The sequence below is a fragment of the Nuphar pumila genome, chromosome 4 (assembly GCF_984573655.1).
Source record: "Nuphar pumila chromosome 4, dmNupPumi1.hap1.1, whole genome shotgun sequence".
Lineage (NCBI taxonomy): Eukaryota > Viridiplantae > Streptophyta > Magnoliopsida > Nymphaeales > Nymphaeaceae > Nuphar > Nuphar pumila.
Window position 1 is genome coordinate 35,329,348 of NC_143252.1, and position 26,310 is coordinate 35,355,657.

At 39.2% G+C, this 26,310-nt stretch overlaps 3 protein-coding genes across 3 annotated transcripts in view; all 3 read right to left on the reverse strand.

The window, feature by feature from the left end:
• Window positions 1-2,675: 2,675 nt before the first annotated feature.
• On the reverse strand, window positions 2,676-3,900 carry LOC149839966 (large ribosomal subunit protein eL33w-like). Its single transcript, XM_090002945.1, has 5 exons — window positions 3,783-3,900; window positions 3,658-3,693; window positions 3,291-3,519; window positions 3,092-3,134; window positions 2,676-2,890 (listed from the first exon to the last, which is right to left on the reverse strand). Exons 1-4 carry the CDS (start codon window positions 3,812-3,814, stop codon window positions 3,093-3,095), a joined length of 339 nt encoding a protein of 112 aa, XP_089859071.1. The 5' UTR covers window positions 3,815-3,900; the 3' UTR covers window positions 2,676-2,890; window position 3,092.
• A 2,430-nt stretch (window positions 3,901-6,330) lies between these two features.
• LOC149839967 (uncharacterized) lies at window positions 6,331-6,927 on the reverse strand. Its single transcript, XM_090004964.1, has one exon. It carries the CDS (start codon window positions 6,925-6,927, stop codon window positions 6,331-6,333), a length of 597 nt encoding a protein of 198 aa, XP_089861090.1.
• A 5,557-nt stretch (window positions 6,928-12,484) lies between these two features.
• The window catches only part of LOC149839968 (mitochondrial uncoupling protein 1-like), a 33,110-nt gene continuing 19,284 nt past the window's right edge, over window positions 12,485-26,310 (reverse strand). Inside the window, exons 8-9 of the mRNA XM_090004293.1 lie at window positions 13,233-13,319; window positions 12,485-13,078 (exon numbers count right to left, since the gene is read on the reverse strand). Coding sequence (XP_089860419.1) covers window positions 13,043-13,078; window positions 13,233-13,319 — 123 coding nt within the window. The 3' untranslated portion in view covers window positions 12,485-13,042. The remainder of the gene's footprint in view (window positions 13,079-13,232; window positions 13,320-26,310) is intronic.

Genomic DNA, 26,310 nt, shown 5'->3' on the forward strand with positions numbered 1-26,310 from the left:
TTCAGAAGGGACTTATTTTAATTTTCGTTTCTACGTATCTTCCCTTATTCCACTGCCACCAGCACCCTGTCTTCACTGCCACCACCCACCACCACTGCCATTTCCGTTTATCCAATATCAAGACCACTATCAACCACCACCTCAGCCTCTGCTGTCACTACCACTTTCCCTTCTTCAACACCAAGGCCACCATCACCACCACTGCCGCACCATCTTTAACACCAAAATCACCAGCACTATCCCTACCACACCTTCAATATCAAAACCACCACTGCCATCACAGTACCCAATCTTCATCTTCCCCGTGCCTCTTCTCTTTATCCTCTCCCACCAGCCACTTCTTATTAGTCCTAGTTTAAAGAATTTGTGATCCAAACATTGCCTTGATCATAAGTAAAGACAAAAAACTTAAATTATGAAATGTGCTTTTATTTGTTGTAAACAATACACAACACATCCACAGGGCCTAAATGTTGTGAATAGTAACACTAAATACACTGTCAATACCAACAGTAGAGTCTGCACCAATTACAACACAAAGCAAACTCCACATGGAGCACCCAGAAGGCCAAACAAACGCCTCAAAATTGATTCACAACCCATGCAAGGAGCCCATTACATCAAGGAATATCAAACGGCAAAAATCCAAGAACATCCTAGTTCATCTTCTATTTTTGTCGATCCAATAAGTCCCTTAATGGTTAAATATGGCTTCATATCATTACTCAAAGATTGATTTAAAAAAAATCCAAGTAAATTTAATATAATCTCATAAAGAAAATACAAAACAAAATATTGTATCATTGACTGGTAATTTATTAAATTGTATTGTAATTGTAACAGAACACTAGTGGCCACTCCTCATAACCACGTACTGGTGCAATCAAGCCCCTCAAAAATGCAGAGATGCAGTAAACTATAAAGTCCCGTATCTGAAGTATTGTATCACAAAAAAGGCCCCCTCCCCAACCAATAGTTAGGTTCACAAGTGCAAAATCATATAAAAAGTAAGCAAAAGATCAGGATTTGAGAATATGATTATGAATGACACCAGAAGCAGAACATTAAGAAAGTTGCAAGATATTTAGCTACAATGATAAGCATAATAAGAGAAGTATGGTTATTCAGGTGGGTAGCAGAATAACTACAAGAAGATACTTGTATTAATAAATTTCTCTGTAATAATGTTTTATAAAAGATTCATAAGGACCTATGTCACATGGGGGGGGGGGGGACTTTCAAAAAAGTTGGGTGCGGGGGTGCGGCAAATATATATATATATATATATATATATATATATATATATATATATATATATAGTCCAAAAGTTGGACATAAATGACCCCACGCACCCAGGGTCAGGTTGACCGCATCGGGTGCAGGTGCGGGTGCGGCACCTAGTTGAAGAGTCCCTGTGACATAGATAAGGACCATTCAACTAAACTAAAATGCCAAAAGGGCAAACTAGATCAAAATCAGACAAACCTTAGTGGGTCTTAGCACAAGGATACAAATTATGGGCACTCAGGCAGGTAGAGGACGATAATTATTATGGGAAGTGAAAGTACAAAAGCGACATGAAGCATTTTCTAGGAAATGAATAGGCATGAACAGAAATTCCATGATGAAGGGCATACAAGAAGTATTACAATGAGCGCTAAAAAAGAAAAATAATTTGCTAGAGGAAACAAGCAAGATTTGAAGAAGCTTTTAATGATCATAATCCTATAACCACCTTATAAACATTTATAAGGCTTACAATAACACTGCAAAAGTTTCATTGCTGACAACATTACTGGGTACCCAATGGCAAAATAACAGAAGGAAGCAGGATGTAGATCTACCTACTTAACTCCTTATATCCATGAAAATGATAAACAACTGAACAAACAAAGTTGTCCAAATAAGCACAATTATGCACGCAAACTTAACCAATTTTCTCAACATGCAATTTAATTCGAGTAAGGATGTCAATGAATCAGATTTTATCTGTTTAGTTGCATTTGGTAAACCAAAATATTACCCAATTATAATCGGATGCAGACGGTTCTGATTTTTTTTGCTAAAGAATCTGACAAATATCCAAATTTGATGGATATCCGACTCTATTTACATGTAAAAACCGGATATGGTATGATATTTTCACCATCCAAACTCAGATCCGTTTAGCCAAAATCCAATTAGTCAAATATGGTTTGCCTAAATCTGATCAGAATCCGAACTATTTGCATCCCCATTGAGGAGATATGTATACAATCAATTTTTGTGACACCATCATAAAAGAGAATAACAAAAAAATAGTATGAAAACAGAATATAACCACATCATTAACAGACTGCACAAATGATAGGACCAATAACCCCCGACATTAAATTAAAAAAAACTGTAATTCTAAACAAAAAAGCAATGCAGCCGTTGCCAAAGTATCCATATGCTGGAAAATAAAGATGACAAATCAAAACATACATAAGAACCATGGGCTTAGAGAAAAGGGGGGAAATTCATTGAAACATCCATATTCATGTCCAATTTCTACTTTACTGAATAAGAAAACTGCAAACAAAGAGTACGAAAACAGAATATAACCACATCATTAACAGACAGAACAAACGATGGGATTAATAGAGACCGACATAAAATTCTAAAAAATAAAATAAAAATGACTAATCAAAACATACATAAAGACCATGACCTTAGAGAAAGGGGGATTGAAACATCCATATCCATGTCAAATTTCTACTTTACCGAATACTAAAACTGCATTCTGCTAAACATGCAGATGAGTCCAAAATTTAATAGGAAAATCTGAAACATATCACAATAAGCAAAAAAAACACCCATACAGACTCAGAGCAAATTCTCCTAAGGCGAAATCTTCACATCATTGAAGCTGCAAGAGGGAAAAAAGAGAAGTGCATAAGAATACCCGAACAATGAGAAAAAACAAATAAATAGAGTACAAAACCCGAAATTAAAAGATCTCCAACACAAGTATCAGAATTAAGTAATAAATTCAGAATTTACACATGAAAAGAAATAAAGGAATAGTAATATATAAAATAAAATGAATAAACCAAGAATGCCACCATACCTCAAATATTGCTTGGGTACATGAAAACCCTAACCTTATTACCCTGCCAACATAAAACGAAACGACATCAAACCCACATCATGATTCTACAAGAGAGGTGATTCCAAAATCCTACAGCAAAAAAGTTCAACGACAAACAGCAAAAGATTCTGAAACCCAGCGATTATTCGACGCTGAGAGGCGGTAAAAGCCAACGCACCATGGCTCGGGGAGGCAAGTTCGACTTGAACTTGGCGCGGACGATGCCGCTGTTCCCGTGAGGCCGGGTAACCTTCCCCCAGATGCACCGGTAGTGCGACTCGTCCTTCTTCACCTTGGCCTTGTATATATACGCCAGCCGCTTCCCGCAGTACCAGGCGACCTCCTCCTTGGTGTTAACCCCTTCAATCTGGATCAACGACGTGTTCTCGTACTGGTTCGACTTCGACCTACTCAATCAAATACAAAAGATTAACAAAAAACCTCAAATGCAGGAAAATCAATCCGCTCTTCCCTAAACAAAACCTTAAAAAACGAAATACACGATTACTACTACAATAATACAAATTCCGCGACTAGGATCTCACCTTTTGAACCCAAGTACGGTTCCCCTCACGTACAATCTGCAAACAACGGGAGAAAAAACGAAATCAATGAAAAACCCTAGATCGACGAAGAGAAGGAGAAGATGGGTCAGAAGAAGGAGGAAGACCTGACGCGTTCTCCTTGCCTGCCCTTCACCATCTTCTTGCCGGCGATCGAAAACCAGAGAGACTGCCGCAGGGGGAACTAACAAAAAACGAAACCCTAACCCTAAAAGACAGAGAAGGAAAAACCCTGATAAAGGATGACGGCCCTTTTAGGCTTCGTCTGTTTCTAAATTGACCTGATGTTTTTAATTATTTTCAGTAACGCCACTACCATTAAGGGTTATTGTAACTTTGTAAGGGCCCAGCACGGTGCAGGATCGCAGCTAAGGATGTCAATGGATCGGATTTTATCCGATATTCGTCTGAATCTGGCTTTGTTTAGTCAGACCGAAACCGTATCCGTATCCGATTATAATCAGATGCGGATATGGTTTTGGTTTTTTCGCTACGGAATCCGATGGATATGCGGATTTGATGCATATCCGGAATTCGTTTACATGTAAAAATTAGGTTTGGTATGAGCTTTTCACCATCCGTATCTGAATCCCTTTAGAAAACATCCAAATAGTTGAATTTGGTATCGACAACATCCGATCCGGATCTGAACCATTTACTTCCCGAATAGCGGGAGATGGATTCATCTTCGTATTTGGATGTGAACTGTCGACATGAAAACCATATCCGTTTTTGTAACCAGAGCCAAGGTTAGAAGTGGATCGGGTTTCTTCATATGTCAGAACTGAATCCAACGCTTAAATTCAGGATGCAGAGCCTTAAAATAATGTTTGAATATGTACTTGTATCATTTTTTGTTTTGATCGATGGAATGATATCCCGATAGGATGGATTCGAATTGGTGTTTATGTTGGGTCCATTTCGGATCCGGGTGAAATTCAAACATGAGTCCATTTTACGTCTAAAATGCTTGTTTTCAGTCTTCTCAATAACGAGGAAAACCCAAGGCCCATGTTATTATGTGCATATTTCAGATCCAAATGAATCCATACTTCATCGGATCTCACATTTGTACTTCAGCCCAGTGTTGTCATATTCGCATTGGCCCCTTGAATTGTTGGGCCAACGATTCGGCTAACTTTTAACCAGCATTTGACACGTGTCCGAAAATGCAAAAATAATAATAAATATTAAAATTATTCTAAAGCATTTTTGTGATTTATTTGAAAAAAAAATCAAGTCGTTTTTGTATCGATTTACTGCTGATACGATACGCACGGGCCGATTCAGGATGACTACTTCAGCCAGAGATGAGACGGAGGAGTGATGGAGATGGGAGTAGGGCTGGTACACGGGCCGTGTTTGGGCTCGGCTCGTTAAGGGTATACCCCAGCTCGAGCTTATCATAAGCTGAGCCAAGCCCGAGGTCCTTACAAGCCGAACAGGAGCTGGCTCGTTTTTAAAAAACATAGATAAATATTTTTAAAAATTGATAATATCTAAAAATATACATAATATGTGTATAATACATATAATAATATGTACATAATATATATATATAACATGTATAATATGTATAGTATGTATATAACTATACATATATTATATAATATTTACATGTCCAACTTAATCGGGTTTGGCTTAATTGGATTTGGATTCAGATTCATATTCGAATGAAAAAAATAAAAGCTCGACTAAATTAAAACCCAGTATTTACACTTTGGATCGGGTTTTTATTCGGATTCAGGTTTTTATTTATATTGCACATCTGACCATCTAGATGTGATGTAGATGTTTGGTTTAGTAGAAACTAGCTCTCGGATCATGTTTTTCCAACATGTAGATCAGAATTTCTTTATGGATGAAGAATCAAGGGCCTATAATATGCTGAATTTTCACTTTTCAAAAAAAACAGTATTTTGACATTGAAAAATACAATCCAAGGGTTATTTGCTACTATTTTGATTAAGAACACATTCATGGGTTCAGATTTGGTCAATGCAACCTGCCCCTATGATTTTCAGCTAAGGGGCTCGGTATATATCTAATATCATCTCCCCTTCCTCTATGGGCTTTTGCTTGCCACTGAGTATGGAACCTCATCGAGTCGAGCTACCAGAGTTAAGTTTGGTTTTTCCTTGAGCATATTCTAAACCGAACTGGGGCACAGATATAGCTAGGCTTGTTTGAATAAATGAATCAAGCTTGATCAACTCCAACTCACTATAGTAGACTAGACTACTAGTATCATGGGCCTATTTTTTCAATAGGCTAGTATGGCGCAATGGTCTTTCTTTAGTGTTGCAAGCCTTGAGGTCACTCGCTTGCTGCTACAGAAGCTTTGATAATAGAGAGTGCAAGAGAGCGAGAGAGAATAGAGGGAAAAAAATTATAATCACTTTAAAGTAATCACAACGAAGGTGAACAAAAGAAAGCTCAACACATTTGCATTCATTCACAATTTTGCCCACAGGCACATTACAGTTCAGATTCATGGGCTAACCTTTTAGGGTATTTATCAACCTCAACCAAAGTGCAGGGGTAACTCAGAGAAAGTTACAAGTGACTTGACACTTACATCATGACTCAACCAAAGAAAACCAGACTTTGGACACAACTATACAAAGTATATCACAGGGAAACAAGTTTCATTCTTCAAATCATGTGCCGCCCCTCTGCGCCATCTGTTTCATGGTAGGCCCTGACTTCATTTAGATAGAGGCTCTTCATCAAGAATGTTGGCTCCCACGTCGGTTTCAATATCTCATCCCACTGCCAAAAATACTTCTTTGCTTTGCCCAAGTAGTTGACCTTATGGCGAAGGGTCTTACTGAGACGCTTCTCGATCTGTTGTGTTGTCGGGGCTCTCTGCAGAATAGGAGCGTGTCGTGGCACGCTACATTCCAGATCCCCCTCATTTACATAGAACAATTTCAGGTTGCACACGTGAAACACCGAGTGCGCCTTGAAGTTCGGGGGCAGGTCTAGCTTGTATGCTAGGTTGCCCACTTTCTCGATGATGGTGAATGGTCCCTCATACTTCCTAATCAATCTGCGGTGTCGTCCACAAGAGATGCATGTGTGATTCGGGTTAAGTTTCACCAACACCTGATCCCCAATACGAAACTTAGCATGCCGACAACGCTTATCTGCCCACTTATTCATCATCTTAGCCGCCTTGTGCAGAAATGACTTTGTCAGCTCGGTCTGCTTGTGTCGGTTTCGAACAAACTGATAGACAAAAGATGTCATTCCCTTTTCTTGTACGGCTAGAGTGTGTGAGGTCAACAGTTGTTGTCCCGTAGCTATCTCGAATGGACTGTGGCCTAAAGACTCATTCTTCTAAAAAATGTAGCAGAATTGGGCTACGTCTAGGAGCTTCACTCAATCCTTCTGATTGACATTAACAAAGTGCCTAAGGTATTCCTCCAACTGTCCATTGATGCACTCTGTTTGCCCATCCGTCTGTGGATGAAAACTTGTTGAAAATAACAGATTAGAACCGAGTAGCCGAAATACTTCAAGCTAAAATTTGCCCGTGAAGTGAGCATCGCGATCGATCACAATGCTTCTTGGTACACCCTAGTGCTTCACAACATGCTTGACGAATAGCTCTATTGTCTTCTCTGCAAGGCACTCCTTGGAAGCTGAGATAAAGGTGGTGTATTTAGAGAAACAATCAACCACCACCAGGATAGAGCTGAAGTCATCTACCTTTGACAAACTAACAATGAAGTCCATGAAAATTCTTTTCTAAGGACGTTCTGGAATAGGTAGAGGCTCAAGGAGGACGACAGTCTTCTTGTTAGTCCTCCTGTCTTGTTGGCAGATGAGACATATTCGCACATACCCTCCACATCGTCTTTCATCTATGGACAATAGTAACCGCGGCCAAAGAGTGCTAAGGACCTCTCCTGACCTGGATGATTAGCCCATAAAGTATCATGACACTCCTTAAGCGAATCACAATGAAGGCTTCCCCACTGCGACACGAAGACACATCCTCTTTTAGTCACGAGGAAGTCATCCCATAGCTAAAATCACCAAGTTTTTCCCGCCTGCGTCAGGGAGACAAGGGGTTGTGTTGTCGGGCCATGTTGTATCTTTTCTCTGATACGGTCCAGCAATGCGCCCTCCAAGTGGACTTCAGAAGGCTCTGCCCGCATAGCTGACAGTTTAGTCTTGCGACTAATGGCATCTGCAACAACGTTAGCGAAGTCGAACTCAGCTAGAAATATTTGTCATCGAGCTTACTTGGGTGTTAGCTTCTTCTGCATCTGAAAATAGTTTGTGGCAATAATGTCCATCTTGACGATGAATTGGGCACCTAGAAGATAGTGTCGCCAGATCTTAAAATAGTGCATGATGATCATCATCTCACATTCATGCATAGTATAGCGCATCTCCGCGTCCTTTAACTTTTGACTCTCGTAAGCAATCGAATGACCCTCCTGCATAATAACTCTGTCGATGGCGAAGTCTAAAGCATTTATGTGGACTTAAAAGGGTCTTGAGTGGTCCAACAACTGCAGCACTGGTTTTCTCACCAGGGCCTTCTTCAAGCCATTAAAGGCATCTTGGTAGGCTCTCTCCAGAGCCATACCCAATTCTTCTTCAGCAAATCTGTGAGGGGCGCAACAATAAAGGAGTAGCCTTCAATGAACCGCCGATAGTAGTTTGCCAAGCCAAGGAATGACCGTAACTCTGGCACTTTGGTTGGCAGACTCCATTTCCAAATGGCTCTTATCTTTTGTCCATCCATACGCAGCAAACCACGTCCCACGACGTGGCCAAGGAAGTTGATCTTCTTTTGGCCAAAGAGACACTTATCTCGCTTAACACAGCGGTCATTCTCCTTTAGCACATGAAACATTGTTCGCAAGTGCCCGACATGTTCCTCCATGCTGCTGTTATAAATCACAATGTCATTAAGATAGACTATCATGAACTTGTCTAAGTAGGGGTAGAAGATCTTGTTCATCAATGTCGTAAATGTAGTTGTAGTATTAGTCAACCTGAATGGCATCACAAGAAATTTATATGCACTATAGAGAGTGACACAAGTTGTCTTGTGCTCATCACCGTCCGCAATCCTTACTTGCCAGTAACTCGATCGCATACCTAGCTTAAAAAATATACGGGCACTGCCTAGCTGATCGAACAAATTTACTATCAGTGGCAATCGATACTTATTTTTTATTGTAACCTTGTTCAATGCACGGTAGTCTATACACAATCGTTTGGAGCCATCATGCTTCACCTGAAAGAGTACTAGGGCTCTAAAAGGTGCTTTCGAAGGATGAGTGATGCCCCCTTCTAACATGTTGTCCAGCTGTCTGCGCAACTCCTTCAATTCAATTGGTCTCATGTGATAAGGGACCATGGCACAAGGCTTTGTTCTAGGTGTCAACTATATCCTATGGTCGACCTTGCATCTCGACGGTAGATGCTTCAACAGTTTTGAGGGCATCACTCATCGAAACTCCGCCAACAGTGGGGCAAGGGTCAGTGACACTACTGCTTCTACATTTCCTTATTTTGTGCGCATGACAACTATTAAATGTCTGCTCTCCCCGCTTGACACCCTTCTTTAATTGCATAGTAGGTAACATTAAAGTCTTGCCTTCAAGAGTAAGGCACTGCACCATGTGCGAAGAGTTTAGCCCTATGATTATCAATGAGTTAACCTTCAGCAGCAACATCATATTCTAGTTGCGAAGAAACTCTATGCCCAAAATCATTCAAAAATCATCCAAGGACACCTCTGAGAAGTTGGTTTTGCGGGCCCAACTCCCGATTTGGATAGCCACATCCCTTGTTTCACCAAGAATTTGCTTGGCCTCAAAGTTCACTGTCTTCATGGTCCTCTACTTTGACCCGGACTTCAAGTCCAACCGCTCTGCCTCTTCCCGTGAGACAAAGTTATGCATGGCCCCAGAGTCTACCATTTCCATAGTAGACTTCTCATTCGAAATGACTTCCAAATACATGAGCTCTTTACTAACCGGTATGCTTTTGATTGCACAACTTTTAACTGCGTTTATGGTCTGCATGACTCCTATCCTGGGCTGCATGACCTCAACATCACTACTCTTTACTTGTACTGTATTAGCTTGTACTGCATTAGCTTGTCTGTGGTCCTTTACATGGTGCTTTGGACATTGCCTCACGATGTGCATATCGCCACAGAACCAACAAGACACAACCCGCCCCTTGTTGTTATTATTGTTGTACTTCTTGTAATTCTACTTCTTGTCAAATGGTGTTGGGTCAACGCCTCACCCTTGTTGTCACGCCGATCATCCTTCTTGCCTCCATGATCCAACTTTTTCCTAGCCTTAATCGATGGAGTGAAGAACTTGTGTTATGTATCCACTAGTCACTCGACCGTCACACATGCATCTTCCAAAGTCTCGAGATTGCTCATTTCCACTTCGAACTTTGCCCAAGGTTGTAGTCTCGCAATAAACCAGTTGAGTCTGTCTTCATCTAGCATATTGGGTACATCCAGCATGAGCTTCTAGAACGTCCTCATATAATCTATTAAGGCTCTAGTGTGCTTCAATTTTGATATCATCCGATAAGCTTGACGTTGGATATAACTCAGCATAAAGTAGTTTCGTAGCTCAATTTTGAAGGCTTCAAATGTATCAATTATGCATTGCCCTCTTTCCATGTTGCTATATTTTCTTCTCCACCAGGCTATAGCATCTCTGTCGAGCAGAGCTATTGCAACCTTCACCCTGAGGTCCTTGACCAATACGTTCTGAATGTCCAAGTAGTCGTTCACCTAGAACAGAAAGTTCTCTATGACCTCACTATCCTTTGAACCGTTGAACTTTGTTGGCCTCGACACATCTATCTTTGATGGCCTATCATCATTTCTATCATTTAGCGTCTCAGTCTGCTGCAAAGTGCAATTCTTCAACTAAAATTTTCTTACTTCAGTCTACAGGGTAGTCACTGTCGTAGTTAGCGAAGTAACTTGTCCCATCCGCAAATTCACCTGCTCACGCAGGCTCGTCACCTCGTCGTCCAGCCCTCCGAATGACTCAAATGTGCATAAAATTGCTTTCTTATGCGAAGTTACATCAACCACTAGTCTATTGACAGTCTCGACAATCTGCTCATGGCCTCGAGGTGAACCCATTTCCTCAACTTCGACAATTGCCTTACCTTTGGTGCTACACAAGTTGTATTAGGGTGCCACGATGTCTTACTCACAAATCGTAGCATGTCGGCACGTCTCTCAACACCAACTTTGGGGTCTCTTTTCCAGCTCGAGAACGGGCTCTGATACCACTTGTCACGAGCCTATTTTTTTAATAGGTTAGTGTGGCACGATGGTCCTTCCTTACCGTCGCAAGCCTTCTGGTCGGTCGCTTGATGTTGCGGAAGCTTTGATAATAGAGAGTGCAAGAAAGCGAGAGAGAATAGAGAGAGAAATTGCAATCACTTGAAAGTAATCACAACGAGGGTGAACAAATGAAAACTCAACACATTTGCATTCATTCACAATTTTGCCCGTAAGCTCATTAGAGTTCAAATCTATGGGCTAACCCTTCAGGGTATTTATCAACCTAAACCAAAGTGAAAGGGTAGCTTGAAGAAAGTTACAAGTGACTCAACACTTACATCACGACTCAACCTAAGCAAAACAAACTTTGGACACAATTGTACAAAGTAGGCCACAGGAGAACAACTAGACTATGTTCAATTAATCTTGTTAAATGTGTACATTAACATGTTCATATACATCTTTTCCTGCACAAAAGCTAAGAAGAGCACACTAAGAGGAGTTGGCAAAGTGGAGTGGGCCCTTAGCCGCTTGACGGGTGGTAAAGGCAGAATGGCAGGCAAAGCCAGCATGATCAGTTCTTCGTGTGGGGTGTGGTTTCTTCGGTTTATAAATATAAAAACAAACAAACAAACAAGAAAGTCCTATGAGGTTAGGAGTTTTGATCTCATCGCAAAAGGTAACAAGATTGATCCAAATGCTTCAGAAGAAGACTTCTTTTTTCTTTTCAATAAGTTCAATAGGTCAAGCCTAGCCAAGCCTGACTTGAGCTTGCTCAAGCTTGAACCGAGTTAAGTTTGAACAAAGGTTGTTCAAGATCGGCTTGAGAGCTTGGACACTCTTTTATTAGCCAAGGGCCGGTTCTTGTGCAGCCCTACTTCTGCTAAATAGGTCCCTTGTCATTTGCCTAAATTTAAAACTTTGAGTATAGGACTCATCATCATTGCCAGTTCTAATTATGAAATTTATGAAGACTCAATAGAAACGCTGAGAAGGGAATTCTTTTGCTTCAGATATTATTTTGTAACTTTTATGAGAAGGGACTTTTGCCTTACACTCCCTATTGAACTAAGGGGAACTTGGGGTTTTACGCTAATGAACTCAGTGAGCAAGATGATTTTCCCCAGTTATCTCAAAAAGAAAAAAAATAATGATCATTACATGAATTCTATGCAGCAGAGATGCAAAAACCTTGTGGTAAATCTGCTTCATTTGTTTTTTAGGACAAAGGAACCCTCACTGAGAACCTGGTCACTTAATAGACCCGCCACCCTACGAGGCAAAACTCCGGGTTGAGGATACAACCACCCAGCCTTACGTGCATCAACCATCATAAAGCAACGGCAGACCCATGCACCACCGGCTTCATTTGTTTTGTTTTTTTATAATCCAAGGGGAAACACCTCATGTGGGGATTGGAACAATGAAGCCATTGTAATGTGATCAATCAACTGATGCACCAGACACATATTAGCAGCTTCGCGTGCTAGAGAAGGTGAAGAGACCAAATTCATGAAAATCTGTCAGATGATAAAGTGTGAATTACAACAAAAAAGCCAATTTCCAGGCCTCAAAAGCAAACTTAAATCATGTATTGCTGCTGCTATGATGTTCCCTTACACCAGGCACCTTATGTCGATAAAAAAAAAACAACCGCAGAAAGTCTGTTGAAAACTCGAAAAGAAAAGATACAAACTACCCCAAATCTAAATGTTGTTATTTTACACTTCATTCATTATTTTCAAGTTTGCTAGAGATTTTGTCAGTAGCTGCAAAATCCAAAGCCTCCTTGGACATGGATGACTGTTAGAAGCTTAATGCTCTCTTGGAGCAAGAATGACATTTAAAATTCAAAGCACACAGCAGCTTTGAGCAACTACAAGGATGGGCAGGAAACTGGATGAACTTGCCAAATTGAAGAAAGATATACTTTACTAAGTTTAAATGCAATCCACAGCAATGTCTCATCAATGAGAAGAATTTTCCATATTAGAGAGTCAAACCTATAAGCGCAAGCAAAATTGCTAATCTCCATCCAAATACCAGAAGCAGACTAGTCATCCTAAGAAGTTAATTGGGCACTTCTCTTCTGAAGAACTTCTTAGCCTGTTAAATGTCATCAAAAGTTAATATACATGTATAAGTGAGAAAGAAAGAGGGATTCTCATTGCATTGGGATCTCTATTCATACTTCAGAAAAGAATAGAAGGCAGCATGTAAGGGGGGAAAAAATCTGCTGTCAAAAAGTCAAAAGTTTTACCTGCTCTAGTGTCAAAAACATAATCACATTCCATGAGCCAAGACGGCCAAAGTTGGGGATGAAACCTTTATAAAAAGCGAGGGGTCCCTGAAACGGAAGCAGTGAGATGCAATAGAGATGATATCCTTGTGTGTGTGTGTGTGTGTGTGAGAGAGAGAGAGAGAGAGAATTTTAGAAAGTGCCTACAACTCATAATTTCAAATTTATAGTAATCATCATAAATTAAACTGGAAAAGGACAATTACATATGATAGCGCACACGATTAAAGAGGTGATACATGGAAAGCCTCTAACAGGGATAGTATGAAGGTGTTATCTGCATGCTCTCTTACAAAGCTTGAAGAGTGTCAAATGTATATATATATATATATATAATTTCAAAATTATAATAATCATCATAAACTAACCATCATAAACTAACCAGGAAAAGGACAATTACATATGATGGTGCACACGATTAAAGAGGAGATACATGGAAAGCTTTTAACAGGGATAGTATGAAGGTGTTAACCGCATTCTCTCTTACAAAGCTTGAAGAGTGTCAAATGCATATATATATATATATATATAAGGTTTATCTAACATTAAACTGGTTGTATTTGATATTAGATGGATTCAACCTTATTAAAATGACAACCTTTTTTAAAATGCATGGTTACTTTTTGAGGTCAAAAAGTTAACTTTGATAGATTCATAAAACTACTTTTTTGGAAAAGGTATTTGAATTTTCATTTCCTTAAAGTTCAAAAGACCTATAATGCCCAAAAAAGTAATCATGCATTCTCAAAATGGTCTTCTTTTAAGAGTATTTTAGTCATTTTAATATGGTTGAATATAGTTAATGTTAAACATAACTAGTTTAATGTTAGATATGTTAATGATAGAGGTAATGTCCTGGCAGAGGTTATTTTGGTCATTTGTGCTATATCAGTATTATTGTAATTCAGTTTCTTTGTAAGGGTATTTTTGTACATGTTACTATTATATATCAATGGATTCATAGGGCATCCTCTAAGAATCAGAAAAGAAGAACGACCCTCTCTCTCTCTCTTTGGATATCTAGGGCACATTACCCGAGAGACTTTGCACGCTTCCCAAAGACTGCATCTCTGCGAAATCTGACACGGTATCAGAGCAGGGGAGAGAATAAGCATCTTATCAAATCAAAGGCTGCTGGTAGGGTGATCTTTATCCTCTTCTCTTCTTGCTTCTTTATTTTTCTTCTTTTCCTTTCATATTTTGCTTTCTATCATCGATTTCTTCAAAAAAAGACTCTAGCTATCATTGCTTCAAAAAAACCCAGGAACCTTAAAGAGGTTCAGATCTGAATTGTTTCCTCTCTTCCATTGATTCTTTTCATCCTTTTCTTGTTGGATTGTCATTGTTACCTTTCTTTAATCCTTTAGTATTCTTTCTTGTTTTTGTTCTTTTCTTTCTTTCATTCTTTTTTCCATATATTCTGCTCATAATCTGTCATATTTCTTTTATATTCATCTCTTTAATTCTTTGCGATTTAAAAATATATATATTTTCTTGGCAGACGTCACATAGGGCTCGCAGATTCTCATTAAGTCTGCAGCTGCTGTTATCTATTAGCAAACAAAAAAAGCATAGCAGCGAAAAAAGAAGAAGAAATACCGGCCAAAAAAAGGGGCCTACTGGTGATAGTTGACTGCTGCTTCTTTCTGTCTTCCTCGAAATTCTGGCTCGATAAGCTTTTTGTCATGGCTTAACTAAGTTCCGATTCTCCCATCAATTTTTCCTTTCTTAGTCAACTTGTCTCTAACAAGTTAGACTCTTCCAAACTTTGTCACTTGGAAAGAAACAAATCATCCCCTTTATAAGCAACCATGGCTTGATTGGGCATCTCGATGAGATTCTATTTGTTCATGCAGAGTTCATATTGCAGTCAGAACCGAGAGATGGCAAACAGACAGATAAACTTGTGTTGTGCCCAATCCAGATTTTTTCATATAGTCCAAAAAATGACCAAGCCATTGTAGCCTATATCACGGCAAATCTATCTCGTGAAGTCTTACTTAATATTCCCACATGCGTTCATGCTCGAGATCTTTAGCAAATTTTGCATCATTGGTTTGAGCAGATCTCTACACCAAAAATCTATCATTTGAAAGGAGAATTTGGGAGGATTGCCAGAGGAGATTCCAGTGTGATAGATTATCTAAGTAAAGTAAATCTATCACTGACCAACCTGCAGTGATAGGTGTGCATGTTGTCGATGAGCATGTATGCATGCAAGCCCTTCAAGGTTTGGGGTCAAAATTTAACATGTTTGTCACCATGCACTCAAGACAGAGACCATGACTTTCTTTTGATAAGTTGTGTTCCATTTTGTTGTAACATGAAGCTATGTTTGATCTTGGCAACTCCTCTGGAAAGAAGAACATGGACCAGTCATTTAATGAGGTTCTCTTTACTGGTTTATATTTTGGGCCTGGTCGTGGTGGAAGATGTAGAGGACGCAGTAGATCCAATTCTTTTGGTAGAGGTGAAGGGCTTCTACCGACTCCTGGTGGTGGACCACGTCTGAATAGCAACATCACATGTTAGATGTGTGAGAAACATGTGCACAATAGTTCAGACTGCTACTGGATGTATGTTCCCATGTATCGTCCACTGATGGTTCCAATTCCAGCACATTTTTGTGTGCTCTCAGAAGTTCCCTTTGGGGCTTCAAGACCTCCATCACCTTCTCCAAGACTTTTGATGTCACATGTTTCAGCACTGCCTTCATATCATGTATCTGTAGCGTCATATCAGGATCAGGATGCATTTAATACTGCATTCAGTCAGTTGAATTTACAGCAGCCCCAATCGGTGAATCTGTAGCCTACAGGTACATATGCGCAACAAAGTAATAAAGGGTAGTAGGCAAGGTTGTTAAATGCGATGAGGCGAAGCGAGGCGTTGAGCCTGTTATGAAGCGAGGCGTAAGCCTCGAGGCATTGAAGCGTAAGCTTCATGATCAAAATAATAAAATATATAATATTAATAAAAATATATAATATTAATAAAATAATAAAAATTTTAAATAAAAACTACTAATAAACCACAGTATAAAATAAATTGTGTCCTGCGAGAGGACCCTTCTTCTTCCCCTTTACTTATCATCCCAAACGACATCACCGCAGCCATCCTCTTGAGGCTTCCCGTGAGTTCCCTCCTCAGATTCAGGCTGGTTTGCAGAGGTTGGTGCTCCCTAATCGACTCCAAAGACTTCGTGGAGACCCACCTCCTTCGGGCTAAGCAGAATCAGGAGCCCTCTTTTGTCATTGAAATGGACGAGGAACTCCGTTTCTTCGATACCAACAATCCCCTCTTCCACGTGGAGAAGGAAACACTCTGGCAGCCCGTTCCGACGCCACCATCAAGCAAGATTTACGATGATTGCCCCTCCATCTTATCCTGGTGCGACGACATCTGCTGTTTGGGGAGCGACCCCTCCCTCGTAACCCCATCAAGTCCCCGAATTTATCAGATCATCAACCCAGCTACGCGAAGGAGCATAAGGCTTCCGAAATCTGGACTGGCCCATCCGGAATTCTGCCAAATTGTTCACGACTCTGCCTCCAGCATGTATAAGTTGCTCCTCATCGAATCCATGGGCGCCCATTTCAGGTGCGAGATCTTTGTCATTGGCGCCGACATCTCGTGGCGAGAGCTCGACGGAGCGTATGGAGTGTATGATCCGTTCCGGTCGTTGTTCGCGAGGCCTTCTGTTAATGGAGATGTTCACTAGCAGAATGATCATCAAATAACTAGCACCAACCTGATGCGTACGCCTTAAAAGCGAGGCGCGTTTCAACTTGAGGTGTGCGCTTCACATGAGTGAAGCGTGCGTTTCAAGCTTGAAACGCTTCACTGCAACGCCTCAATACCTTGAGTGTGTGCTTCGCCTCTGAGGCGTACGCTTCAGGTATTAAGGCGTACGCCTCTCACAACACTGGTAGTACGCTCCTTCCTCCTCTCAGAATACTTGGTATCTCGATTATGAGGCACCAAATCATGTGACAAAAGATTCAGGTAAATATAGATTGGGCCAGATTGTTATGAAAGATAGTAAACAACACCCTGTCACTCATAGGAATTGTCTTGGTTTGGTCCCTGCTAGTTTTGGTCCCCTTTATTTATCCAATACTCTTCTTGAACCTAGTATTAAATGCAATCTTATTTTTGTCTCTAAATTGTATGATCAAATGAATTATCATGTTTCCGTTTTTTGTTTCCTGTTTTTGTGAAGGATGGTCACACGAAGCGGATGCTCGTTGAAAAAAAGAGATGTGGTGGTCTTTATGTGGAGAATGAAGTTCCTTCGTCCTCAGATTCTTCCGTGTTGCCTCTTTTTGCTTGTTTGTTGTTTTTGTCTGGAGTAGATCGTCATGTTAGTGATATTGAGTTATGGCATCATAGGTTAGGTAACTTAAGTCATTGTCATTTTCGGTTCTTCAGTATTTTATGTAATAAGGATCTCATTCTGTTGAGAGGCAAGGGTATTTATTTCTTGTGACAGTTGTTGTGCTTGTAAGAGTCATGAATTACCGTCTGGACATTCTAATAAAAGAACTTCATTCTGTTTTGAACTTGTTCATTTTATGTTCTAAATCCATATACTATGTTATTTTTGTTGAATAAGTACACTTGGATCTTCTTTCTAAAGTCCAAGGATCAAGTTTTTGTTATCTTTAAACAGTTCAAATCCTATGTTGAAACTTGAAACTCAATTTTCTAGAAAGATTATTGCCTTTTATAGTGATGGGGGAGGTGAATACACCTCAAATTATTTCATTGAATATCTATGTGATAATGGCATTGTGCATGAAATGTCATGCCCAAGAAACATTGTCATGTGGGAGAAATGACTCTTACTATGATGAATGATTTTAAATTAAGAGCAGACTTGTGGACAGAAGCTTTCCACACCATCATTGGATGCCTTTGGATGGGTTGAATGCAGGGTTACCGGAAGCGCCTAGCTAAAAGGGGAAGCGCGCTTCCCCGAGACGCGCTTCGGAAGCGCGAAACGCGGCGCTTCCGAAACGCACAGGGAAGCGCACATAAAAAAGAAGAAGCGCGTCCCCCTTTAAAGGAAATCGCATCCCCCTTTAAAGGGGGGCGCCTTTACGAAATACCAAATTTACCCTTTTTTAAAACGAAAATTGACACGTGAAAAACAATAAAAAAAAATCTAAATAAGGGTAAAACAGACATTTTACAAAAAATCGTGAAAACTTAAGGGCGAAGGTAGGGTTTTTCTTTTTCACCTGACTCCTCTCTCTCTCTCTCTCTCTCTCTCTCTCTCTCTCTCTCTTTCGGCGACCTCCGACGACCGGCGACCTCCGACGACCGAGCAATGTCTCTGTTCAAGTATGTTCCTCTCTTCCACTGACATCCAGCGACCTCCTCCATTGCTTAGCAAGGTTGTAAATGCGCAGGCTCAACGCCTAGCTTCGCCTCTGAGGCTCACAACACTGCCCCCCACATGAATCCTAGGTACGCCACTGCACTGAATCAATGAGGCGTACGCCTCAGGTAATGAGGCGCACGCCTCAGGTAGGTAATGAGGCGCACGCCTCTCACAACACTGCCCCCGAACTTCGGGGGCAGCGTCCCCGAATTTTTTTTGACATAAAATAAAAAATGGCTACAATTATTAATAAAAATCTATTTCATATGGACAAATCGAACTATTTGCTGCAGTCAGGGCTGGGTAGGATTGGGCTGGGCTACAAAAATGAATAAAAATCTATTTCATATAGAATCAGGGCTGGGCTAGCCGGCTAGGACTGGGCTTTTAAAAAAAATAAATAAATAACTGTTACAGTAGCCTCCCGAAACAGTTATTTATTTATTTTTTTTAAAAGCCCAGTCCTAGCCAAGCCCTGATTCCATATGAAATAGATTTTTATCCATTTTTGTAGCCCAGCCCAGTACCCAGCCCTGACTGCAGCAAATAGTTCGATTTGTCCATATGAAATAGATTTTTATTAATAATTGTAGCCATTTTTTATTTTATGTCAAAAAAAATTTGGCTGATTCACAAATTTTGCTATATTCATTAAGTCTTGGACTCTTGGCTGATTCATGTACTGATTCGTTAAATTTGATTTGATGGGCATATTCTGATAAAAATAAATAGAACTAGTCTGCAGTTCTTTTTAGATTGGATTTATCAAGCTTCTACCTATTTGTGATTTCCTAGGTTAAATTAAATCTGTGGTGTTTCAAGTTTCAACTGTCATGTTTGTTTGAGATTTAGTTTGATTAAACTTGAATTTTAAGGCTTGATGCTTTCCTCTGTATTCATTACGGGTGTTAATGCTATTAGAAAAAGGAAATCTGATTGGTTTCATAGTTCTGAAATTTAGATTGTGACTGCGAAGCTGTGTGATACATATTGTCTGGATTATTTTAAGAAATGAGCATGATTAGTTTAGTAAACCCCACGGTATTTTACGGGAATTCGATTGCAAGGGGCGTTCATGGTTCACTTTGAGTCTTTTTTTTTTCCTTTTGTTTTCGCATTCCACTCTCCATCTTTTGCTGTTAATAATAGTTTTTTTAAAGTGTTCTAAAATGATTCCTATACTTTTATGATGCAGATATATTTGCATGTTCTTTGCTTCATTAATGACCATCACAAGCTATGATCACGATAATTATGATGACGATGATGATTCTTTTTACAATTTGGAGCATGAATCGTCTAGTGGTGTTGGGAAGGATAATGCAAGAAAAGGCAAGATTCCATATGAGTTTGAGAACAGAAATGAAAATTGTTTTGATGAGGAAGATGAAGAAGAATATGACTACTATTCTGAAGATGACCAAGATGATGAACCACCTAGCATGCATAAAACAACAGTGCTATGGCGCCATGTATTGAAACAAAAGAAGAGTGGGCAAGGAAAGCAAGGTGGAACCCAAGTTTTTATGTGCAGGCACTGCAAAAATATTTATCATGGGTCATATACTCGAGTTTTTGCACATCTCATGGGATCTCCAAAGGGACAAAGTGTTGGGATTGTCTTTTGCCCTGTAGTTGCAAAAAATGCAGAATTGGCAAAAAAAATTAAGAGGCAAGTTCGTCGAGTGGAGGTTTCATCAAGTGCATTTGAGTTGAGGAGATCAAGAATTGATACTCCGAAGAAGCCTATTAGTATGACTACATCATCTAGTGGAAGCCGACAAACAGTTGATATTCGTGATACCTTTAAAAAGGTAGAAAGAGATGATGTAGATCACAAAATTATCAGATTTTTGTGTGCAAATGGCATACCTTTCAATGTGCTTCGATCACCATATTGGGAAGAGATGATATCTGCAGTTAGTAAAGTGTCTGGATATAAACCCCCATCATATGAAAAAGCGTGAACAACGTTGCTTGACAGTGAGAAAGAGTGTGTTCACAGGGAGTTAAATGAATTTCGAGAAAAGTTTGAGGAGTTTGGAGTTTCCATTGTCTCAGACGGTTAGACAAATATCAAGAACAAACACTTGATAAATATACTTGCCTCAAACTGTTTTGGCTCGATGTTCTTATATGCAAGCGATTTTTCTAATGTGCAACAGTCAGCTGCAAACATTGCCGAGTTTTTGAAGACCGGATTTAAACTTGTGGGGCCTTCTAATGTAGTGCAAGTGATTACAGACAATGCAGCAAATTGCAAGTTAGCAGGTGAAGAATTAAAACAAACGTACAAGTATATTTTTTGGTCACCTTGTGTTGTGCACACACTTAATTTGATCTTCAAGGATTTGGCACATGAGTTTCATTGGTTGGGAGAAACATATTTGCAGAGTAAAGAAATTGTGAAGTATATCACAAATCATTCAAAAGCACTAGCAATCTTTAGAAGTAATGAAAAATTAGAATTAATAAAGATTGCAAAAACAAGGTTTGCTTCACATTATACTACTTTGAAACGCTTGCTTGATGTGAGGGAGAGCTTAAGGCTCATAGTAATTTCAGATAGATGGAGCGATTGGAAGCAATCATGCACGGATGACACTATGAAAAAAAGGGCTGTTACAACAGAAACAACTGTTCTTGATGAAGAATATTGGGATTCTGTATGTTTAGCATTATTGATTACAAAACCCATCTATAAGATGATTAAATTTTATGATCAGGAAGGCCCTATAATTGGTGAAGTGTATGAAGGCATGTACAACATGTTGGGGGAAATCAAAGACAATCTAAAAGGACAACCAGATTTATATGAAAAGATTCATAAGATTGTCTCAAATAGATGGGATAGAATGAATGTGCCTCTCCATAGTCTAGCCCACATGCTTACTCCAAAATATTACGAGTCGGAGTATCTCAAAATCCCAGCAGCAGGAAGGGTCAAACGAGTTTCTCCTGGTAAAAATTTTATTCTATCAATTTAATAAAGTTTAATGATTTAATTATTTTATTATTTCAATTGCATTTTCTTGTTATAGTTACTAAACATTTTTTTTTGCAGAAAAGGCTAATGATATCTTAGACGGTGCAATGCTCGCGCTTGAAGTCATATTTTCTGGAAATGAAGAGCTATCTACACTTTATAGGTCACAACTTATGGCTTTTGCATCAAGAAGTGGAAGATTTAGCCAAAATGCAGCAAGAATAGATGCACTGAATCCTACAATGTCGGTGCTTAATTGGTGGCGTTTTTATGGTGGTGATACACCTGAGTTGAGAGCATTAGCCATTAAAGTTTTATCTCAACCTATTAGCGCATCTTCTGCATAAAGAGTGTGGAGCACCTATAGTTACATTCACAATGTTAAAAGAAAGACTCAATGAAGATCGTGTTGATACCTTAGTGTATATTCATTCCAATCTTCGATTGATTGACAGGTATAATTAAACTGTGTTGTACTTTTGTTTTGGTATTTTTTTTCTCTTTTTCTATCATTGATTTTTTATTAACATTCATATTTTATATTCTTGTTATAAAAGGTACAACGATCGCTACAAAGAAGGGCCTAGTCGAAAATGGGATATCAATCCAGAACTTCCTATTGTAGAAGAAAATACGTTGAGATTAGAGGATATGCGATGGAGAGATTTGGATGATAGTGCACAACAATCAAGCACTACTTCCAAATCCAAACATAAAGATGCACAACCAAGAGCTCCATTACCTCCAATAATCATACATACAAATGAAGTTGAAGAGGATACAAATCAATCCAACAGAGCTAGTAGAACTGCAGATATACAAGAGCGACCATCAGTTCCTCAAGGTCGGATTGATCGTTTCTTTAGCAGGAGACCTAGGCAAGGTATGTTGATATTGTGTTTTTTATATTTTAAATTATGGTTTTTGAACATTTTAATTTTTTAAGGTATTCATTATAGGAAATGAAGGAAGGAGCAGAAGACATGGTCGTGGAGGACAAGACGCACGTGATGATGCAGAAAGTTCACGATCTATTGCTGACTTGAAGGGGAAGAGAAAGATGACAGATTAATGAACTCTTGAATTATTAATTGTTTTTTTGATGATGTAGTTGGAGTAGTCCAACTTAAAAACTTTTATGTTAGTTTTTTGTCATGGTCTTATAATATTTTTTTGGTATACTTTTATTTTGAATCTTGCATGATGAAGTGAAGTAGTGGATTATGTTAATTTTAAGGTTAAACTTAGAGTTTAGAACTTTGTAGCTTATAATTTACAATTTAGAAATTTATAGCTTCTTAGGTCGCTTCCGGTTCGCTTCCTATGTCGCTTCCGAGACGCTTCCTATGTCGCTTCCGAGAGGCTTCCCGGTTCGCTCCTAAGTGGTCCCACGCTTCCCGCTTCCTAAAATTTTGAAAGTGCCTCGCTTCCCGCTTCCGCTTCCCGTATCGCTTCCCGCTCCCGCTTCTTCGACTGGCAACTCTGGTTGAATGGTGACATACTTTTCTTTGTTTTGCTTGGAAAACATCCTAACTACTCCATACTTTGTGCCTTTGGTTGCAAGTGTTACTTCATATTAATAATTCTCTTCAGACCAAGTTTGCTCTGAAGGCCCAAGTCTGTCAATTTGTTGGATATGATGATGAGTTTAAAGGTTCTAACAAAGATTTACGTTCAGTTCTGTTTCAACAGTTTCTCTTAGTATATAAAAGGCATTATAAGTTGCAGCTGGAATTGCAGCCCAATCAATGGGCTAATGATGCTGGATCATTAAAAGGGATTGTAGACAGTCCTCAGGACACAACAGAAACATGTTCTAATGTTGTTGGGCAGCTTGTACAATTAAGGAGATCTACTAGGCCATGTCATCCGCCGAATAAGTGGGTAAGTTATGATGCTTTTTCTTTTGATTTTCAGTTATTTATGGCTTTTATCAATCAAGAAAAGGAACCGTGCAGTTTTACTGAGGCATGTAAAAATACTCGATGGATTGATGCTATGAATAAGGACATTAATTTCATACATGAGTGTGGTAATTGGGAGGTTGTGGACAAACCCATAGATAAAAACATTGTTACTTGTTAGATATAAATTGGTCTATAAGATTTAGTATAAGGTTGATGGTAGTACCAAGAGATATAAGGCAAGGTCAATTGCCAAAGGGTATACTCAAGAACATGGACTTGACTTTGATGAAGCCTTTAGTCCTGTTTTTAGAATGGGGACAGTACGTGTTATCCTTTCTCATGTTACTTTTGGTTGGCAGTTGTATCAACTTGATGTGAAGAATGTTGGATTGATGCTATGAATAAGGAAATTAATTTCATGCATGAGGGTGGTACTTGGGAGGTTGACGACACCCATAAATAAAAACATTGTTGGATGTAGATGGGTCCATAAGATTAAGTATAAGGTCGATGGTAGTACCGAGAGAAATAAGGAAAGGTTAGTTGCCAAAAGGTATACTCAAGAACATGAACTTGACTTTGATGAAGCCTTCAATCATGTTGTTAGATTGGGACAATACGTGTTATCCATTCTCTTGTTGTTACTTTTGGTTGACAGTTGTATCAACTTGATGTGAAGAATGTATTTCTCCATGGAGATTTATATGAAAAAATATATATGGAACATTCTCCCAGCTATCTAGAAGGTGATGTTGTGAAGACAACCTTGAAGTTAATAAAGGCTATCTATGGGCTCAAGCAGGCTTACATGGCACAGTTTGAGAGTTTCAACATAGTGGTGAGATCTGTTGGCTTCACACCTAATCAATTTGGTTATTCTTTATTTGTGCACATTGATGATTGTGATATGACATTGATTCTTGTATATATTGATGACATAATTATCATACGGAGTAGTGGGTCATGCATTCAAGATCTTAAGACTTTCTTGCATAACAAGTTTCACATGAAACATATTGGTGTTCTAGGTATTTTCTTGGTGTACAGGTGGACAAGACATCCAATTCCTTGGTTATTTCACAAAGTAAATATACCCAATATCTTTTGCAACGTAGTGGTGTGGCTGAATGTAAGCCTGCTAGAACACCAATGGCATTGGATACAAAATTGCATGGAGATAGTGAGCATGATGACATGTTGGTCTATCTGGAGAGATTCAGAAGCATAGTGGGGGCACTTCAACACCTTACTTCACATGACTAGATCTGGCCTATGTTGTTAACCAGGTATCACAGTTCATGCATGCTCTTGGGTGAAGTCATATGGATGTTGTGAAGAGAATTCTTAGATACATCAAAGGAACAATTAATGATAGCCTTGTATACTCCAAGTCAATGAATCATACTTATCAGATGAGCCTTGTGGTGATTGCATATTGGACAAGTGATCGCTCCACTAGAAGGTTGGCTATAGGTTTTGGAGTATTTTTAGGAAGGCATTTGGTCTCATCGTCTAGCAAGAGACAAAGGATGGTAACGAGGTAATATTGTAATGAAATACAAGAAACACAAAAGAATGTCTCTCAGGGGCTTGCAAAATACACAAGTAGGAACACCACCGAGGACCACTTATAGGTCAAGATACAAACACAAGCGCAATGCCACTAATGGGCAACACAAAAGCATAGAAAATGTGTATTTGTATTCCAAATAGAGCTTGAAACAAGCATACAACAAGGGGATTAGTCTCCTTTATATAGAGAAAAGAGGCCATATAGAGCCCTTGGGAACCACCCCAACGGCTATAAATATAGTTGTTGGGGAGGTCACAACAACTCTAATGGCTAAGGACCATTATGTCCTTAGCTAGAAATAAAAAGACAGAAACAAAAAAAGAAACAAAGAAAAAATATTAAAGTGCCCCTAATGGGCACAGCCTATTATACAAAATGAAATGACAATAATACCCCAAGTGGGTATTACCCATTACAAGCACAAGAAAAATATGTATACATATTTATATGTATATAATACATATACAACCATATTATACACCTATAGGGTCATGACTATTGTCATGGCTTAAATATTATGGATTCGTTATCTTCTTTTGGCCTAAGGCAGCGGATAGATAAATATCTCATATATTGTGATAATCGAAGTGCAGTGGCAGTTGCAACCAACTTTGTCCAGCATGGGAAGATGAAGCATGTTGAGTTAGACCAACATTTTATTTGAGAACAGGTGAAAGACAAGGAAGTGCAACCTCTATTTATTTCTGGAGAAAATCAAGTGGCTGATCTTTTCACAAAATTGTTGCCCTTATTTCGTCATTGGATACTTAAAAACAAACTGTCCATGGTCTTAACCCATGCACAGTTTGAGGGGGGGTGTTAAGGATAGAGGTGACGTCCTAGCTACGGGTATTTTGGTCATTTAGCTATATCAGTCCTATTGTAATTCAGTTTCTTTGTAAGGGTATTTTTATACATGTTACTATTATATATTAATGGAGTTATAGAGCATCCTCTAGGATTCAGAAAAAGAGGAATGACCCATTCTCTCTCTCTGCCATTTTTCTTCCCTCTCAGGATATCTAGGGCACATTACCCGAAGGACTGCGCCTCCGCTGAATCTGACAAGATAAACCCATGTGTGTATATATATAAAGAGTCATAAACACACAAACACATTGACAAAAGCATGCTAGAATGTGTGCATGTCAGACAGTCATGATCATTTCCAATGTTTAGAATATCAT

Coding starts and splice junctions, on each gene's coding strand:
- LOC149839966 (XM_090002945.1), bottom strand. CDS start 3,814: ATGGTGAAGGGCAGGCAAGGAGAACGCGTCAG. Junction 3,520..3,657: donor ACCGTACTTGGGTTCAAAAG/GTGAGATCCTAG, acceptor TTGATTGAGTAG/GTCGAAGTCGAACCAGTACG. Junction 3,135..3,290: donor ACTTGCCTCCCCGAGCCATG/GTGCGTTGGCTT, acceptor TTATGTTGGCAG/GGTAATAAGGTTAGGGTTTT.
- LOC149839967 (XM_090004964.1), bottom strand. CDS start 6,927: ATGACATCTTTTGTCTATCAGTTTGTTCGAAACCGACACAAGCAGACC.